Genomic DNA, 16288 nt, shown 5'->3' on the forward strand with positions numbered 1-16288 from the left:
AGTTTTCCCATATCCTTGTCAACATTTGTTACTGTTTTTTGGATGATAGCCATCCCAGTTAAGTGTGAAGTGGTATCTAATGGTTTTAATTTGAATTCCTGATGGCTAAGGATGTTGAACATATGTTGAACATCTTTTCATGTGGCTGTTGGCCATTTGTATGTCTTTCTTGGACAGATGTCTATTCAAGTCCTTTGTCCGTTTTTAAATTGGGTTCTTTTTTGTTCTTGAGTTATAGTAGTTCTTTTTTCTATATATTCTTTATATATAAGTTACATGATTTGCAAATCTTTTCTGCCATTCCATGGTTTATCTTTTTACTTTCTTTTCTTTTTCAGCACTAAAGTTTTTCTTTTTATTTTTTTGAGTTGGGGGTCTTACTCTGTCACCTAGGCTGGAGTGCAGTGGAGCAATCATGGCTCACTGCAGCCGTGATCTTCGTGTGCTCAAGCAGTCCTCCTGCCTCAGCCTCCTGAGTAGCTGGGACCACAGGCATGTGCCACCATACCTGTTAATTTTTTTAGTTTTTGTAAAGATGGGGTTTCATCAAGTTGCCCAGGCTGGTCTCAAACTCCTGGGCTCAAGCAATCCTCCTACCTTGGCCTCCCAAAGTGTTGGGATTACAGGCACGAGCCACCATACCCAGCCTTGTTTTTAATTTTGATGAAGTTCAATTTGTCAATTTTTTTTGTTGTTGCCTGTTCTATTGTTATATCCAAGAAACTATTGCCTAATCTGAGGTCATGAAGATATGCTTCCTTTTCCTTTAAGAGTTATGTAGTTTTAGCTCTTACAGTCTATGATTCATTTCATTTTCAATTAATTTTTGTATCTAGTGTGAAGTAGTTGTTTACCTTCATTCTTTTGTATGTGGATAACCAGTTGTCCCAGCACCATTTGTTGAAAGGCTATACTTTTCTCTTGGTACTTTGGTTGAAAATTAATTTCTCATAAATATGAGAATTTATTTCTGGACTCCTTCTCTCTCTGTCTCTTTTTTTTTTTTTGAGACAGTTTTGCTGTCACCTAGGCTGGAATGTAGTGGCATGGTCATGGCTCACTGCAGCTTTGAACTCACAAGCCCAATGGTCCTCCCGCCCCAGCTTCCTGAGTAGCTGCAACTACAGGCATGCACCACTGAGCCTGGCTAAGTTTTTGAAGAGACAGGGTCTCACTATGTTGCCCAGGCCACTGCACTTGGCCTGTTTCTGGACTCTGAGTTCTGTTCCATTCATCTATATGTCTATCCCTATGCCAACATCACACTGTCTTGATTACTGTAGTTTTGTAATAAGTTTTGAATGTGGTAAATTAGAACTCTCCAACTTCGTTCTTTTTTCAAGATTGTATCGGCTATTCTTTCAACGTGTGTTTAAGATCTGCTTGTCAATTTTTTGCCAAAACAACAACAACAAAAAAATCCACAGATGGGATTTTGATAGAGATTGATCTACAGATTCAACACAATTTGGAGAGTATTACCATCTCAATATATTATGTCTTCCAATGCATGGACAAAGGATAGTCTTCCATTTATTTAGGTTTTCTTTAATTTCTTTCAACTGGGTTTTCTGGTTTTCAGTGTATAAGTCCTGGACTTCTTTAGTTAAAAACTTCTCCTGGCTGGGCACGGTGGCTCACACCTGTAATTTCAGCACTTTGGGAGGCTGAGGTGGGCGGATAACGAGGTCAGGAGTTCGAGACCAGCCTGGCCAATATGGTGAAACCCTGTCTCTACTAAAAATACAAAAATTAGCTGGGCGTGGTGGGGTACACCTGTAGTCCCAGCTACTCAGGAGGCTGAGGCAGAAGAATTGCTTGAACCCAGGAGACAGAGATTGCAGTGAGTTGGGATCGTGCCATTGCACTCCAGCCTGGGTGACAGAGTGAGGCTCCATCTCAAAAAAAAAAAAAAAGGTTTCCTAAGTATCCTTTTTGGCTCCATTGTAAATGATTCTTTTCTTTATTTCATTTTCAGATTGTTCATTGCTAGTATGTAGAAACATGATTGATTTTTGTATTAGTGATCTTATATTCTCCAACCTTGCTGAACTTTATTAGTTCTAACTTTTTTGGTGTGTAGATTCCTTAGGATAATTCCTTAGGTCTGCTAAAAGAGACAACATCATCCTTTAATTCTTCCTTTCCAGTCTGGAGGCCTTTTATTTGTTTATTTTTTTGCCTAACTGCATTGGCTAGAACCTCTAGTAAAATGTTGACTAGGAGTGGAGAGAGTAGGCATCCTTGTCTTATTCCTGATCTTAGGGGAAATGCATTCAGTCTTATACCATTAAGTATGATTTTTAACTGTGGGGTTTTTCTAGATGTCCTTTACCAATTTGAGAAAGGTTCCCTTCTATTCCTAGGTTGTTGAGTGTTTTTATCATGAAAAAGTCTGGGATTTTGTCAGTGCTTTTTCTGTGTCAGTTGTGATATCATATGTTTCTTTTTTTCCTCCTTTAGTCTGTTAACATTGACTATTACATTGATGGATCTTTCTCATATGCTAAACCAGTGCACATTTTTGGAATGAATCCCACATGCTCTTGGTTTATAATCATTTTTATCCTTTAATTTGTTTGGCAGAATTTACCGTCTTTGTGGGAAGTTTTCTGGTTACTAATTCAATCTTTTTAGTTTTTAAATTTTATCTTTGGTTTAGTTTCAGCAGTTTGTATCTTTCTAGTAATTTGTTCATTTCTTCTAGGTTATTTAATTTTCAATTATTCATAGTATTCATACTAATCTTCTTTTTTATTTCTGTGAGGTTGTTAATGATGTTTCTTATTTCTTTCCTAATTTTAATAATTTGAGTCTTCTTTTCTTGGTAAGTCTAGCTTGTAGTCTAGTTTATTAAATTTTGTTAATCTTTTCAAAGAATCAGTATATTATTTGAGTAATTTTCTTTATTCTTTTTCTCTTCTGTATTTCATTTATTCCTACTCGAATCTTTGTATTTCTTTCATTGTGCTTGCTTTGGGCTTAGTTTGCCCTATGTTTCTACATTCTTAAGGTGGATAGTCAGGTTATTGATTTGATATTTTTCTTCTTTTTTAATATAAGTGATTATGGGTATACATTTTTCTCTAATCACTGCTTTAGCTGCATTTCATATGCTTATGTTTTCATTTTCCTTCATCTTAAAGTATTTTCTAATGACTCTTGTGATTCCTTTTGACCCACTGATGATTTTTGAATGTGTTGTTTAATTTCAATATATTTGTGAATTTCCTTGTCTTTTTGGTTTCTCATTTTATTCCATTATGACCACAGAATGTACTTTATATGGTTTCATTTCTTTTAAAATGTATTGAGGCTTATTTTAATACTTAACATCTGTTATCCTTGAGAATGTGGCTGAACATGTGAAACGAAACATGTGCTTTGAGAAGAATGTGTATTCTGCTGTTGTCGGGTATTATGTTCTAGAAATGTTTATTAAATTTACCTGGTTGATGGTGATGTTCAGTTTATCTTTTTCCTTTTCTGCCTTGTTCTATATTGAAGATGGGAAAATCTTTAACTGTTGAAATCTCTAACTATTATCGTCTTGAATTATTTATTTCTCCCTTCAATTGTGGCAGTTTTCCCTCATGTGCTTTGGAGTTCTGTTGTTAGGTGCATGTATGTTTATGATTGTTAATTCTTCTAGATTGACACTTTTATCATTATTAAATGTCCTTCGTTGTCTCTAGTAACTATTTTTTGTCTTAAATTCTATTTTGACTATTATTATAGCTATTCTTCTTTTCTTCTGGGTACAGTTAACATGGTGTATTAGGCCATTTTCATGCTGCTAATTTACAAAAAAGGTTTATAATCGACTTATAGTTCCACATGGCTGGGGAAGCCTCACAATCAGAGTGGAAAGCAAGCAGGAGCAAGTCATGTCTTACATGGATGGCAGCAGGCAAAGAGAGCTTGTGCAGGAAAACCCCTCATTTTAAAAGCCATCAGATCTCATGAGACTTACTCACTATCAGGAGAACAGTGATAATAACACTATCATGGAAAAGACCTGCCTCCATGATTCAATTACCACCCACCTGGTCCCTTCCACAACATGTGGGAATTCCAGATGAGATTTGGGTGGGGACACAGCCAAACCATATCACAGAGCATACCATTTTTTCATCCTGGTAGTTTCAATCTATTTGTATCTTTGAATCCTTGTAAAGAGCATATGGTTGTGTCAGGTCTTTTATGCATTCTTTTGATTTCTGCCTTTTGATTAGGGTGTTTAATTCACCTACATTTAATGTAATTACTAAAAGGTAGACTATATATCTGCTATTGCTGTTTGCTTTCTATATTCCTCATATATATATATTTTTTTTGGTTCCTCTATTACTTCATTACTGCCTTCTTTTATATTAAATGCAGATTTTTCTAGGGTAACATTTAAATTCCCTTGTACCTTCTTTCACTAAATTTTTCCCAGGTGTTTTCTTAATCTGTGCTTTGGGGAGTATAATAAATACCTTAATTTATGAAATCTAGTTTGGATTAATAACAATGTAACTTCAGTAGTGTACAAAATCTTTGTCATTATATAACTTTATTGTGTCGCTGCTTTTGTGCTATTATTGTCTCATCTTTATACTCGTAAAGCCCGTCAGTACAGTTTTAGTCTAATTGAGGACTCCTTACATAAGATGAGTCATTTTTCTTTTGCTGCTTTCCAAGTTTCTTTATCTTTGGCTTTCAGCAGTTTTACTATGGTGTGCCTGGGTATGGGTCTCTGAGTTTATCCTTTTAGGAATTCATTGAGCTTACTGGATTTATGTTTTTCATCAAATTTGGGGAGTTTTGTGCCATTATTTCTTTAAATATTCTTTCTCCTTTATTCTGTCATCTCATCAATGACTTCAGTAATTTGTATGTCAGGATACTTGATGGTGTTTACTGGTTCTTTTAGGCTCTGTTTATTTTTAACATTTTTTTTTTTTTTTGGTCAGACTAAGATATCACAATTGACATGTCTTAAAGTTCACTGCTTTTTTATTTTCCTGGTTCAAATCTGCTGTTGAACGCCTCTACTAAATTTTTCTTTTGATTTATTATACTTTTCAACTCCCAAATTTCTTTTTGCTTGTTTTTCTTTTTTAATTTTTTTATTTCTTTATTGATATTCTCTATTTGATGAGGCATTGTTCTCATACTGTCCTTTCATACTTTATATATGATTTCTTTTAGTCCTTTGAACATATTTATGATAGCTTATTGAATTTTGTTTTTTTACTTAGTCTAATGTCTGAGCTTTTAAGGACAGTTTCTACTGACTACTCTTTTTGCCTGTGTATAGGCTATACTTTGCTGTTTCTTCGCTTGTCCTGTGATTTTTTTATTGAAAACCGGACATTTTAAATGGTGTGGCAGCTCCACACCACTGACACCCCCTCCTCAGGGTTTTGTGTTGTTGCTATTTGTTGTTGTTGCTGTTTTTGTTGTTGTTGGTTTTGTTGTTCAGGGAGTTTCCTATACTGCTCTCAAGTTTGTGTTCTTTATTGTTATTGCTACTGAAGTATCTCATAATTTAGCTTATTGGTCAGCTAATGATAAGACAGAGATTTTCTTAAACACTTTGAACCACTAAGTCCCTCAGCCTTTGCTAATGGCCTCTGGGTGTGTGTTTGGGTATACCTTCAATGCTTTGGCAGGGAGTTTACAACTCTGTCCTAGCCTTCACTTCCTGCTTATGTAGAGCTTCAAGATTAGCTGGAGGTAAGAGATTAGACCCTGTTAATTTCTTTCTTGAGCATACTCACAGCTCTTATGTGCTTGACTTTGTGGAGTCCCAGGAATATTCTAGAGCTTATTGAAGTCTCCTAAGGGCATCTTCTTCCCCAGTTTTTCCTTTTAAGCTTTTTAGTTAGCCTCTTTTCATTCCCAATTGGTAATACTGTCTTCAGCAGTTATGATGATAAGCATTTGCTAGTTTTTATTCACTGTTTTCAGTAAATACCTTGGCTGGCTATAAGGTTGTCTATATCATGAACCAAGTCAGGCTATATAAGGACAAGTGCTGATAATGCAGCTTTCCTGTGAGCCCCCAGACAGGTCAGGCTTTTTGGGAACTCCAGACCTATTCTGTCCTCTCCAGTGGCTGCTAGGCTGCTGTTTTTCACAGCTATTGTAGATGTGAGGCTGTGGGTTTCCAAGGCTACCACAGAGCTAGAGAGAGGGGGATGGGATTAGGGCAAATGAAAACATCACAAAGCTGGCTATTTTTGCCAAGATTCAGCCATTGTTCTTGAATAAATGTGCCTTGAATTTTTGCGACTCTTTATTTCATTTGCAGAATTGTGAAAAAGTTGATTTTGAAGATTTTTGTCAGTGTTTCTCTTGCTTTTATGGATGAGTATGTTTTTAGAGTTCCTAGAAATGCTTCCAATTAATATTAACTTTGTAAACTTTATTATAGGCATTTTCCAACCTACACGAAAGAACAGTTAATGCTGACATGACCTCCCCATGTGCCCTCATTCAGCTTCAATATTACTTACCCACGTTTGCCAACCTCTCCTTAGCTATCTACTCACTCCTTTTTACCCCCTGGAATATCCCAGATGTCGGATTTTAGCTATGTTTTATTTATGATTTTTTTTTTTTTTGTAAACAGCATTAATGTGGATGAGGATGTTTTGCTGAAGCTTTGTTGCTGCTTCAAGGGAGGATGTGACCCATGGCTCTGGTGCTTCTGAACTAGTGACCCTGTGCTTCCACATGCCCTGGGAGGGCTTAGTTCTTTACGCATTTTCTCTAGCTGAGCTGCCATGCAACTTTCAGTGGGATAGCTCATTGCAGTATCCTTTGGCCTTTACTTGATAAGAGTATCCTTTATTTAGTTCCTTTCTCCTCTTCTTGATCCTCCTCCATTTCTTTCTGCTCTTAACACAATCTCAAATATAAAGGGAAATTCAGGTTATTTGCATACCTAGATGGATTTATTTGTTTATTTATTTATTTTTTTCTGAGATGGAGTCTTTCTCTGTCGCCAGGCTAGAGTGCAGTGGCATGATCTCGGCTCACTGCAACCTCCGCCTCCCGGGTTCAGGTGATTCTCCTGTCTCAGCCTCCCGAGTAGCTGGGACTATAGGCATACTCCACTATGCCTAGCTAATTTTTGTATTTTTAGTAGAGACGGGGTTTCACCATATTGGCCAGGATGGTTTTGATCTCTTGACGTCGTGATCTGCCCACCTTGGCCTCCCAAAGTGCTGGGATTACAGGAGTGAGCCACTGTGCCTGGCCAAATTTATTTTTAATTATCAGAAATGAAAAAAAAAAAAACCAAAAAAAAAACTTCTTATAAATTCTCAGACTCTATAGGATTGACTTAGATTAAAACATTTAAATCATTCCTAGTAGTTGATGAAGGTATGTGTGTTTGTGGATGTGTTAGCTGGTACAGCTTTTCAGGAGGGCCATTTCATGATAGCTATCAAAAATACAAATTTTGACTTAAGAATTCTTCTCTAAGAATGCATCCTACCAACAGTATTGTGCAGTTCTGAAAAAGTGATAAATATATACGTGTGTGCGCGTGTGTGTTTAAGAAATGTTTTTGGAAATAACCCAAATGCTTACCAATAGCTGTTAAGTGGAAAGATGTCTAAGATACATTGCCAGTGATAAAATGTTAAATTGTGGGACAGTAAGATATACTGTTAATGGAAAAAGTTAAGTAATAAAACAGCATTTATATCATGATCCAAATTATATGTGAAAAATTAAATTGCCTGTGTCAGTTTAGAATTGTGTTAGGTTGCTGGTAATAGACTAGAAAGAAAAGTTGCTTAACCAAGTCAGGAGTTTAGTTTTCTCCCCCTCGCTGCCTGGAGGTAGGCTGTCTTGGGCTGGTATGTTGGTGTCCTGATGTTCTTGGGAACCCAGATATCTGTCTTAACCTTCTACCATCCTGACTAATGATTTCCATTCTCAAGATTACCTCGTGGTTCAAGACGTCCACACTAGCCTTCAAGTCCTTATTGCAGTTAGGAAGAATAAGGAAAGACAGCAAGTAGGACCTCTTCCCACCAATTCCATCTATTTAAGCAGCCTTCCTAGAAATCCAACACAAGACTTCTGTTTTTAATCTTATTGACTAGTACTTAATCACATGACTAGCCATAGCTGCAAAAATGGTAGAGAAGTGCAGTCATTTATCCTGGATGTTGTCAGGGTCCCAGTGCTCGGAAGGAAAGGGATAATGGGTGTTGAGAGTAGATGTAGCAGTGTCTGTCACTATGTAAGTATGCTTGTGTGTGGTGGCACAGTGTATTTCTGAAAGGATGCACAAGAGCTGTTAGCCACTGGGCACTCTGCAGGGTAGAGTGGGAGGAGGGATGTGGAGGTCAGAGCAGAGCTTCTGCATTTACCTTGTACTCATCTGTGCTGTTGGATGTTTTCCATGAGTATGATTTGCTTTTATAATAATAGAGATAAAAAACAAACCAACCCAAAACCTACGGTTTATTAAGAAAAATCTCAGAGCCTTACAATACATCTTACAATCACTAGTGTACCATAGCTTAATTGTTAATATATTTCTTGGTGGCAGTAAACCAATATAATAACTCTTTAAAAATGCATTAAGAATGAACCTGAATTGTCCAGGTTTAGGAATAATTCTCCAAGAAGGAAGTGGGATCAATGCATTTTGAGATTATTTTTGGTTCGATGATTGTAGTATTCTGTGATTTTTGCATTTATGAGGTAAGACTGACCTGTGAAATATATTCTTAATACTCAGGCCTTGCAGCAGCAATTGTTAAGTATTTTTAACTAATGATGAGCCTGGGTGTCATTGAGAAATCACTCTTTTTAAAGTTTTACTGACAGTTGGAAGTAGTAAAAAACAAAGCATAAAAATGTATATTTCATTGATATGTTCCTCTATATATTCACAAAAATGTGTGTATATAGGCTGACTGAAACTAATCATCTGACATAGTCATAACATTTTATCAGCTTAATGAGGGCTTTTGGAATTTATATGTAACAATTTTGCTGGGAATTGTTTTCTCATTCAGTTAATATGCTTTTACGTTTTTAATAGATCCATCATTTCCTACAGCCCCATGTTTAGTACAGCTATTAATATGGTTTTCAGGTTTCCATTTTGGTGGGCAGTCTTTTGTACCTCTTTACCTGATTTCTTGAAAACAAACTACTTTTAACCATTTGTTCAGTGGTAGTTTGAATGTCTGCTGCTCAAATGGATTAAAAGTAACTTTGTCTTTATCAACTGGGTCCTCACAGTGTTTATAGGGCATGTGTGAGCACAGGGTACTGAGTTGTTATATTACAGATAAAATAAATGGGTATGTTCCTTACTCTTTAGGAAGTTAATATCTATAATAAACAGCAACCTAGTCAAGGATAAGTGAAGCCAAAGTAACCCCTCTGGCTGGGAATCCCAACATCTCAATAAGTTTAATAGTCATTTGTACGATTATGTCCACATGAGGGTGTGCCTCCCTGTGTCTTTCCTGACAGATATGCAACATTTGCCTTCAGTTTCTGGCCGTGTTCTTTTAGAGCTGGAAGAAACCACACAGAGTCTCTGTAACAGTTCTTATCTTTTTTGGAATTGTGGACTTTCTTGAGAATCTGATAAAACGTATGGAGCCTCCATAGCAAAATAAATAAGTGTATATAAAAAATTTGCATATGTGTTTACAGGGTTGCTGGACCATTTAAACCCATCTATAGGGAAGTCTGGATCCAAATAAGCTTCTCCTTTTGTAGATGAATAAACTGAAAGCTAGAGAGATTTTTGTCATTTTTTCAGTTGGTAGAGCTAGCTCTTAATCTGATGCTTTTATACACATTTCCAAGATTCTTGCTGTGACTTAAAAGTCTCTAAAATGCAATGTGATGTGGTCAACATCATGTTGAATACTCTACCAATGAATATATATTCTAGCAAAAGACCTTCCTCAATGAGATTATTCAGAGATGGAAAACCAGAATCAATGAATATTCTCTCAAGTCTTGGTGCAAATTAAAGCCTTGTGACTGCAGCATCCTTGTAATCTAAAAATAGGAGTAGAAAGAAGAAAAGAACATGTTTTGTGTGCATGGTGTGTGGCTGATCTCACCCTTTAGTGGTTTGGGGGCTGTAGGCTCCTCCCTGCCTGTTTCTTCAGCCTCATCACACAATCCTCTTTCTATCTCTTACTCTACTGAAGTGTTGGCAGCCTCCAACAACCTCCTCTAGTCCAAGTTCTACCATCATACCATTTCCTTCCTTATCTAATATCCACGGAGTATCTAGTGTCTGTTGCAAACCAGGTATCTAAGATGAAGCAGTACAACCCAAGCTGCCCAGTGATGGCAGACGCTGCAAAAATATGAATTTGCAATCAGTCTCTATTTTGTGTTTCCAGTAGAACTGGAAGAATCTGGTTCTTCTATTTTTATTTTTGCTGCTTTTGAATGACTGTAATGTGGCACCATTAATTTTTTTTTTCTCCTCTTCCTTGGCAGCATCTCTTGGGCAGTCAACAGCAGTCTTCTGTCCAGCTCTGGGTCTCCTTTGGCCGGAAGCCCATGCGAGCAGCCCAGTTTGTCACAAGACATCCTATTAATGTGAGTGGGGTCTGCTTGAGGTTGGGGAGAAGTGTCACTGTCTTTACGCAGAGGTCAGAGGAAGGGTGTTGCAGGGATGGCCTGCTGGAGTGGATATTTTATGGAGCCTCCCTGAAGTCACTTTCCAGAGAGGTCTCTAGAGAGAGCAGTTTCACTTTGGCCATCGTGGTCTGTGTTTCCCACTTCACTGAAGCAGAGCTGAAGGAGGGTCTTAGTTTGCTTTAAGTGGAGCAGCACTGGCAGAGAGAGGTTGGAGCCAGAGTCAGTGCCATCTGAGCAACGTGCCAGTACAGAAGCAATGGGAAGTTTGTGCATGATAGGAATTTTTTTTATTGAGTACCTGCTGTATTGCTTGCAAGGGGTGAGTTCCAACAGGGGATAGGATTTGGGTCCCACCTTTTAGAAACAGGTTGGAGAGACTATGAACTGAGCAGCAGAAGAAGCCACACGTAAGCAAGTGCTTACATATGCAGCTTTATAACATGAAGATGGATAGGAAAGAGCTGCATGGGATGGGGGCATTAGAGGAGTTGCCACAGAGAGGAGGTCACAGGGAAACGTCTTGACACTGGCAGTTGGCTTGATGAAAGGTAAGCAGCTCACTGACTTACCTTCCACCCAACGAATGGGATCATATGGAGAACCGTCTTGCCAGTTCTCTGCTAGTTTCTATGGATTCTGCCTTCCTTTGGTCACCTTAGGGAAAATAAAGCGAAATGCATTAATCCATATTGTACTTTGCATGAATGAAAGGCCTCATGGGAAAATGAGGGAGACATTATTAACAGAAAGAGGTTTGTAGGTCATTTGTGCAGTGCAGTGGCCCGTTATTTTGTGCCCCGTTTGCCAGTAAGGGGCCCGCTAAGCTGCAGATCCGCCTCAGGTTCTCCAAAGGGAAAGTCGCCAAAGCTTCTTTGCCAAGGTTAGGGAGCTTCCTGTGGGCTTTAGGCACACATTCGTCACTAGGACATTTGAAAGTCATTGCTTCCGTGTGTATAGAAAAAGCCCACAGGGCACATTTGTTTTTTGACATATCTTTTTTGACTTCTGATTCCAAAGGAATATTACATCGCAGATGCCTCCGAGGACCAGGTGTTTGTGTGTGTCAGCCACAGTAACAACCGTACCAATTTATACATCTCAGAGGCAGAGGGGCTGAAGTTCTCCCTGTCCTTGGAGAACGTGCTCTATTACAGCCCAGGAGGGGCCGGCAGTGACACCTTGGTGAGGTAAGGAGACTGTGAGTCCTTCTGCCTTCTTAGGCCAACACAACCATTAGCTTCTCTCTGGTTCAGTGGTTTACAGCATTAGCTGCACATATGGATTCACCCGGGAAGTTTTAGAAATCCAATGTCTGGCTCACGTGCCCGGGGATCACCGTGGGATGGGTTTGGGGTGTGGCCAGGTTATGAGGATTTTAAGAAGCACCCTAGGTGATTCTTATGTGCAGCCAAGTCTGGAAACTACAGCTCTAGGTAACATTTAGGGTCAGAGCTACTGTGTTAATCAATCCCTTGAGCTCCTTTTGCTCAGTGTTCTGGTTTTGTGGTTTCTGAGCATTGAAAAACAGCACTTGGAAAATATCAAGTCAGTGAGAGCTGGCATATGCGGCCAGTGGATCAGGTTAATTGATGTCATTACTCTTTTTTCTTTTTTTTTTTTTTAGAGATAATTGCAGTGTTTTGTAAGGAAAGGCGCCAACGTCATTGATCTTTTATCTGTAAATCATGTGTTTAGAGCTGTTTTGCAGTCCAGCAGTGAGCAATATATGAGCACCACACCCATCAAGGGGTGGTGGAGGACTTGGGGTTTGGGAGGGATGAATTGGTTCTTAAGATCCTTTCAGGACCATTTATTCTGATTTGTCGTTTGACAACCAGACTTGGGTGACCTGTGTGGCTGTGGTTAGAGTCCCCTCTGCTCTTGGAAAGAGTCTCCTGCATGAAGCTGACTGGTCTGGGATGGAGTCTGGCTCTCCAGCCATGACAGCCAGGTCTGAGGGCATGCCTTTGTGCCCACTGTTTCTGGGCAATTCATTCCATTGTCAGTTTATTCACAATTATGCTGCTGCTCTCTGCCAGAGCGTTCTAGGTATAGCCACAAAATAATGTATGAAGCAATAAAGTATCAGAACAAAGTCCCTCTTCCATGGAGTTTATATTCTAGTTGGGGAAGATAGAACATAAGCAAGTATGTGATCTGCCTGCTAACATGTTGAAAAGAAAAATAAAGCAAGATCAGGGGACGGGGGTTTGCAAGGGTGTTCTTTTATTCTACTGGCTGCTTCAGGAGGGGGACATTTAAGCAGGTGCCTGAATTACATGAGGGAAGGAACCAGGCAGAACCCTGGGCGAGTAGCACTGCAAGCAGGGCAGACAGGAAGCACAGTGACTCTGAGGCTGGACTGCACTGGTGTTTTAGGAGCAGGGAGGAGGCCAGAGTGGCTGGAAGGGCTGAAGAGAGGGAGAGAGAAGGAAGAAACAGTACCTAAGAGAGCAGGGCTCAGATCCTATAGGGCCTTCAGGGGCTTGTGAAGAGCTTTGTTTTTTTCTTTTTGGTTGTTGTTTTTTTGTTTGTTTGTTTTTGAGATGTAGTCTCGCTCTGTCGCCCAGGCTGGAATGCAGTGGCGTGATTTTGGGTCACTGCAGCCTCCGCTTCCTGGGTTCAAGTGATTCTCTTGCCTCAGCCTCAAAAGTAGCTGGGATTACAGGCGTGTGCCACCAGGCCAGGCTAATTTTTATATTTTTAGTAGAGACAGTACCATGTTGGCCAGGCTGATCTCAAACTCCTAACCTCAAGTGATCTGTCTGCCTCGGACTCCCAAAGTGCTGGGATTACAGGTATGAGCCACCACACTCAATCCTGTTTTTTCCTTCTAAATGAGATGGAAGGTTTAGACCGGGAGATGGACATGATCTGATTTAACCTTTTCTTTTTTTTCCATTAAAAAATTGTGAATTGCATTATGTAATGAAAAGAATGTAAAACATAAATGAATAGTGTTATAAATAATTATAAGTGAGCCCTCATGTGGCTTATCTTTTACAGAAGTTATCCTCAATGCTGTGTGGGAATTTGACTACTGTAGGGGACAAAGGCGGGAACAGGAAGACTAGTTGTGAAAGGATTGCAGAGATACAGGCCAGTAGGGATGGATGTTGGCTGGACCCAGGGTGGTGGCACTAGAGATGCTCGAAATGGTCAGACCCTAAATATATTTTTAAAGTAGAGCCAATGGGATTTGTTGATGGATGGGAACGAGGGGTGTGAAAGAAGGAGGAGCTGGGGACTGTTGCTGCTTCACCTGAGCTGCCTGTAAAGAGACGGCCACACAGGGAGTCAGGGAGATCTGGGGCAGGGGCAGTATTAGGGGGAGACCACGAACTTGGTTTGGGACTTACCTGGTTGGAGAGGCCTATTGGATATCCACGTGCCCAGCTTTCTACCTGATCTCTGATGGTGCTTTTCCACTTCCTGTTTCTTCTCTTTTGGAGGCGCTGTCATCTTTTATTCCTTTCCTGCCCTGACACAGACTCATGGATTAATTATTATTTAATGTGTTATAAACCATTCCTGCCATGATTCGTTTTGATGCTCAGCTTGTCCTGGTTTGGTCAGTGGCAGATCCTACCTCCTTCAGGCTGGTTCTTGTCGTTTTTTATTGAAAAAATTATTTATTGACTGGGTGTGGTGGCTCATGCCTGTAATCCCAGCACTTTGGGAGGCCAAGGTGGGTGGATCAGGAGGTCAGGAGATCGAGACCATCTTGGCTAACATGGTGAAATCCCATCTCTACTAAATATGCAAAACTTAGCCGGGTGTGGTGGCGTGCGCCTGTAGTCCCAGCTACTCGGGAGGCTGAAGCAGGAGAAATGCTTGAACCTGGGAGGCAGAGGATTCTGTGAGCCGAGATCGCGCTACTGCACTCCAGCCTGGGCGACAGAGCGAGACTCTGTCTCCAAAAAATACATATTTATTGAGGTGAAATGTATGTAACATCAGCTTAATCATTTTAAAGTAGGCAATTCGGTGGCATTCGATACATTTACAATCTTGCGCCACTGCCACCTCTGTTTAATTTCATGGCCTTCTCATTTCTCCAAAAGAAAACCCCATGCCCATTAAGTCGCTTCTCTCCACTATCCCCTTCTCCCAGCCCCTGGCAGCTGTCAGTCTGATTTCTGTCTCTGTGGATTTTCCCCTATTTTATAGGGTGTTTCATATAAATGGAATCATACAATAATATGTGACCTTCTGTGTCTGGCTTCTTTCACTTAGCATAATGTTTTCAGGGTTCATCCATGGGTACCATAGATCAGTGCCTCATTCATTTTAATGGTGAATAATAGTCTCCTTTTTTAAATAATTAAAATAGTGAATCACTGTCCCTCAGACCTCTCACTGACGCTTTAATCTTTCTTTTTTCACCATTAAAAGCCCCTGGTTATGAAATGGAAAAGTCACAGCTTGCTAAATATTTTCTTGTCTTCCGCATGTGTCAGATATTCAGGGTGAATGTTTCATGCTGGGACAGAGTATGAGCCAGAAGCCAGAGCGATGGCCCTTTGCAGAGTTATGAAGGCCTCCCCTCCTTGCCTGAGCGCACAGTCCAGTGAAGAAACTGGAAATAGATTCACGTCAAGAGTCATAGACCAACGTCCTACTCAGTTTTCTCATTCTTCTCAGATTTTATCTGAGGACTAGAGAGGTTCTGTTGTACTCAGCTGAGTGACATTTTGTCATCTGCATCTTGATCTCAGCCGGATGAAATGGGATAAAGGTGAATTAGCACATCACGTGGGCAGGCTGGTTTAGAGTAAACTGGTGTGTGAAATGAGCAAGTCTTTGAACTGAATAGGAAAGGATGGTGTGTGGGAACTGCTTCTGATTTACTTAGAGAAATGGAGAAAGAGCTCTTTCTGGGGAATGACCCTGGCCCTGGTGGGATGTGCCAGGTGGGAGTCTCATGGAAAGCACTAGCTAGATGTTGGATGCTTTGGAGGAACTAATGTGCTGAGGAGATGTCAGGCCCGCGGGTCACCTTAGGGAGGGGCACGGGCCCAGTTGGTGGGGGTGTTGTCAGGGCGTGGATTCTGCACTGAGCGGGGCTGTAGGAGACCTGGTGAGCTTCCTGGTAAGCCTTGGCCCTGGGTACTCCGGGAAGAAGGGGAGAAGTGCCTGGGGGAGGGCCAGTGAGGATAAAATGGGAGAAAGTGGACTCTCAGAGAAAGTGCTTAGGGTGGGGCAAATTGTTGTAGGGCAGGTCAAGTGGGGGAAAGAAAAGGATGAGCTGGGACTCCTGGTGGAGGAGCATGTGAGATACAGGAAGACAGGCTTCTGCCTAGAAGTAAAAGATAAAACTCCCGGAATCTGACTCGGGAAAGAAACAGGGCTCATCTAAATGAGAGAAACTCAGACCTCCCAGATATGTAGAAGAAGCCCATAACTGGTGGGGTGACAGTTTATGATGATAACCCCCAGAGAGGTAGAGCAGAGGTCAACAGAGAAAGAGGGAGAGACCTTCAGCTGGTTCCTAAGAGGCCCCTGAAAAAGAACTGAACTAGACCTAAGGAAACCGCATGTCAGAGAATTTGGTCTCAGCTCCAGCATTTCATTCAGCGTTGTGCTCAGTCCCTCAGCCTGAAGCAGCTTTGGTGGGGCTCCTAGTGTTCCTTTTCCTGCCTCAGAGGTT

At 40.3% G+C, this 16288-nt stretch overlaps 1 protein-coding gene across 3 annotated transcripts in view; it reads left to right on the top strand.

Annotated features, from left to right (window-relative positions):
• The window catches only part of SORL1 (sortilin related receptor 1), a 179622-nt gene that overhangs the window by 49206 nt on the left and 114128 nt on the right, over window positions 1-16288 (top strand). For all 3 annotated transcript variants that reach the window (XM_015115975.3, XM_028834092.2, XM_077964539.1), the window contains 2 exons: window positions 10495-10596; window positions 11656-11825. In XM_015115975.3, coding sequence (XP_014971461.3) covers window positions 10495-10596; window positions 11656-11825 — 272 coding nt within the window. The remainder of the gene's footprint in view (window positions 1-10494; window positions 10597-11655; window positions 11826-16288) is intronic.

Source organism: Macaca mulatta, chromosome 14 (assembly GCF_049350105.2).
Source record: "Macaca mulatta isolate MMU2019108-1 chromosome 14, T2T-MMU8v2.0, whole genome shotgun sequence".
Classification (NCBI taxonomy): Eukaryota; Metazoa; Chordata; class Mammalia; order Primates; family Cercopithecidae; genus Macaca; species Macaca mulatta.